The sequence below is a fragment of the Anthonomus grandis genome, unplaced genomic scaffold, assembly GCF_022605725.1.
Source record: "Anthonomus grandis grandis unplaced genomic scaffold, icAntGran1.3 ctg00000580.1, whole genome shotgun sequence".
NCBI classification, from domain to species: Eukaryota; Metazoa; Arthropoda; class Insecta; order Coleoptera; family Curculionidae; genus Anthonomus; species Anthonomus grandis.
Window position 1 is genome coordinate 41,703 of NW_026088545.1, and position 3,249 is coordinate 44,951.

General features: G+C 37.2%; 1 protein-coding gene across 1 annotated transcript; it reads right to left on the bottom strand.

Moving 5' to 3' along the window:
* Nucleotides 1-518: 518 nt before the first annotated feature.
* On the bottom strand, nt 519-2,852 carry LOC126749730 (uncharacterized). Its single transcript, XM_050459416.1, has 5 exons — nt 2,583-2,852; nt 1,050-1,341; nt 945-994; nt 576-723; nt 519-533 (listed from the first exon to the last, which is right to left on the bottom strand). Exons 1-5 carry the CDS (start codon nt 2,717-2,719, stop codon nt 519-521), a joined length of 642 nt encoding a protein of 213 aa, XP_050315373.1. The 5' UTR covers nt 2,720-2,852.
* Nucleotides 2,853-3,249: the final 397 nt, after the last annotated feature.

The following is a 3,249-nucleotide window of genomic DNA, read 5'->3' on the forward strand; positions in this document are numbered from 1 at the left end:
TAAAAAAGTACATGTTAATCGTAAAAACCTAAATTTCGATTTTTCTCAAAAACTATAATTTTTTCAATTTTGATAATTATGTGCAAGGTGCCCCTTTGCGAGGAGTACTTGGCAGTTTTTAATGAAAGCTCTATCTTTAATAACAAAAAAGTTATGCAAAATTTTCGATCTAAAAAAGTACATGTTAATCGTAAAAAACATAAATTTCGATTTTTCTCAAAAACTATATTTTTTTCAATTTTAATAATTATGTGCAAGGTGCCCCTTTGCATGGAGTACTTGACAGTTTTTAAATGAAGCTCTATCTTAATAACAAAAAAGTTATGCAAAATTTTAAAACTAATAAACTTTGTGAAATTTCAGTTTTTCCACGTTTCAAGTTTTTTTTTTACAATGAGTGCGACAGAGATAAACTTATAAGCTACAAAGTCCACCCACAAGTCAGTTTTGACCCCTGTTGACTTTTTTTAAATTTTCTTACTAAAAACTGATTTAAAAGACTTAATCGTACTATCCCCCTAGCACATTCCGTTCTACAATAATTATAAAAACAAACACGATATAGCTTGACTTGCCTTAATCCTAACTTCTTCTGACTCGTCTTGCATCAGTCTGTTCAGTTTATCACAGACAGTTTCCAGTGAAACTTTCGGTTTATTCTCGGGTAGTAGTTCGGCGTAGAACAAACCGATGACAAGGGCGGGATTGGCCCTTAGACGCCACCTTTAAACCAACTCGTCCTCGATTTGACCCCCAAATAACCTTGATATCTTTGATTCCATAAATCCCTAATTAAATTCAAAATATATCACAGACGAACTGCATGAATATTACATTTAAGGTGCTGCCATTTACTTACCATGCGTTTAATTTAACTCCCCAATAAAATCCGTGAACATCAAGTCGGTGTCATCGCCCAAACACTCCTGGATCATGCGGTATACCTCGGAAAATCCAGATAAGGGCCAACCTTCTGCATTGTACTTTTACAGGCCTAAATGGGGTCCATGCATGAGTTAAGTGAGTAAAATGATCCAAAAAAGTCATACCTTGACAATATACACGTCTGGAGGCGCATAGATGCAAGAGTAAAGTGATGAGGTTCCCTTGGATCTCACTCGATCCTTGAATGCCTCCAAATTGGTCTCCTGGCCAAAGGATGTTGCCAGATCTCCTAATAACTGGATCGAGGATCTCCTTAGACGTGGATCCTCTTGACTGAATAGCAACTTGATCCTCACTGCTCCGGTAACTTGAAAGGAACTGAATTTGTACCCTGGCAAACTGTTCAGGAGTTTCGAGAAGGATTGCAGGGACTCCAGGATCAGCTCGCTTTCGTTCCTAGATAAGGAAGAATAGGTCGATCATTTTGTAAATGATTATATTAAGAGTAGAACCTTTCAAGGAACCTACAGTTGAGTAGCTCGTTGTCGAGTTATTTCTTCGGGTCCTATTTATTTATTAAGAAATAAATCCTGGAATTTTTACTGAATTGACTTAGAAAATGGACAATATTGATAATGTGGACTAAAAACTCATTAAAATCCATATCGAGATTTGATCACCAGAAACAAAGTCTGTGATAATCACAGGAAAGCTTGCCGGTCAATAAAATCAATCAATTAATAAATTGTCACTGCCAAAATTAGATGTTTTATTTGTAATTCTCATGGTAGAGATTTATTCAAAGTAAGTATATGTAAACGGAATCCAGGTATTTGAGGTTTTTAAAGAAAAAGAGAGAGAAGAAGAAGAAGAAAAAGAAGAAGCAGAAGAAACTTTGGGTTCAACTGCTTGTAAAAAATCAATAATTTTGTCCAGGCATTTAAAAAAGAGGAAGAAGGAGAAGAGAAGTAGAATGTAGCCAAAGTGCGAGAAAAAATGAGGGAGGGAAAGGGATAGACAATGAGACGCCCACAGGAGTGGAGGAAACCAGAGGGTTGTCTGTCCATTTTCCTACCTCGTTTCCCTCTCACACTCGTTACTGCTACTTCTCTTCTTCTTCTTCTTTTTCAACGGTGTCAAATACGCGGAAGAAGTTATTGATTTGCCAAACCTGCCATTCTGCCCATCATTTGGGCACCTTATAACAATAAATGTTTTTTTTGGACTTTTATTGTAATGGGATTTTTAGTCCCGAGGGTTCGTATGTCAAAGAAACCACTTATGTCGGGAAATCTCAGTTAATTCACCTCAGTTATGGGCTTAGTTTTAACACCTTTTAATAACAAAATAGATAACATAAATTGCTAGCCAAGAAACAGGACAGTTGTAACCTTACCTATTAATAATAAAAGCACTGACCCGGATTAAAACCTTTTAACGGAACCACGGAGTCAAAAGCGCCATACTTCTTTATAAATGGTGATAAACGAAGTAATAATCATACGAATACTCCGAGCAGAAATGTAGGGTTTAAAGAATGTCACACATTTCCACAAATAAATAAAAAATTTAAGACGCCCGATATTCTAATAGAACGAACTATAGCAAATTTAGAGGTCGTTTCGCTACATTATATATTTTGTTTGTGGTTTGATATTTTTTTTTAATTTTCAAAATTTTTAAGTTAAGAAACTTACCCCAAATTGTGATAATCCAAACAGTCCATTAAAATGCCCAGTATCTGATTGCAGTACCGCACCACGAGCTCCTTATTCAAATTCTCCGGGGCATACCCCGACCTTCCGCACCCAGCAGCTCTGGTCCAGCTGGACATCCAAAATCATCTCCAATAGGTTTTCTATTAAAACCACCTGTTTGCTCTCTACATTGTCCTTGATCAAGTAGGTAAAGAAAGCGACCACTACCGTCCACTGAGGTATCAGGTCCGACCGAATACTGGGCCCATAAAGGAGGCAATCCATGACAAAGTGTGCTACATGTCTGCACATACGTCCCCCACCACTGTTTCGGTCATTTTTAGAAAGAGAAGTTAGTCCTGGTCGTTGCAGAGAGAGCTGGAGAATAAAAGATATGCTCACATGTGAACGAGTGAGTCAACCCATATCCCCCACCCGCCCCACACTGTTTATCAGTAAGAAATTATATACCCCCCCTCTTTCAAATTTTTTCATAATTTTTTTTTATTCGAATTCCAACTAACTATAACAGCGGATTATTCTGATCACCTAGATTACGAAAACACCGGGTTTATAACAGGATCCGAGCAGAACTAAGGAGCCTTCAAAGTTTGGGTTTTTTCATTTTTCGGGTATACCCCCCCGTATCGAATTTTTTCACCAAAAA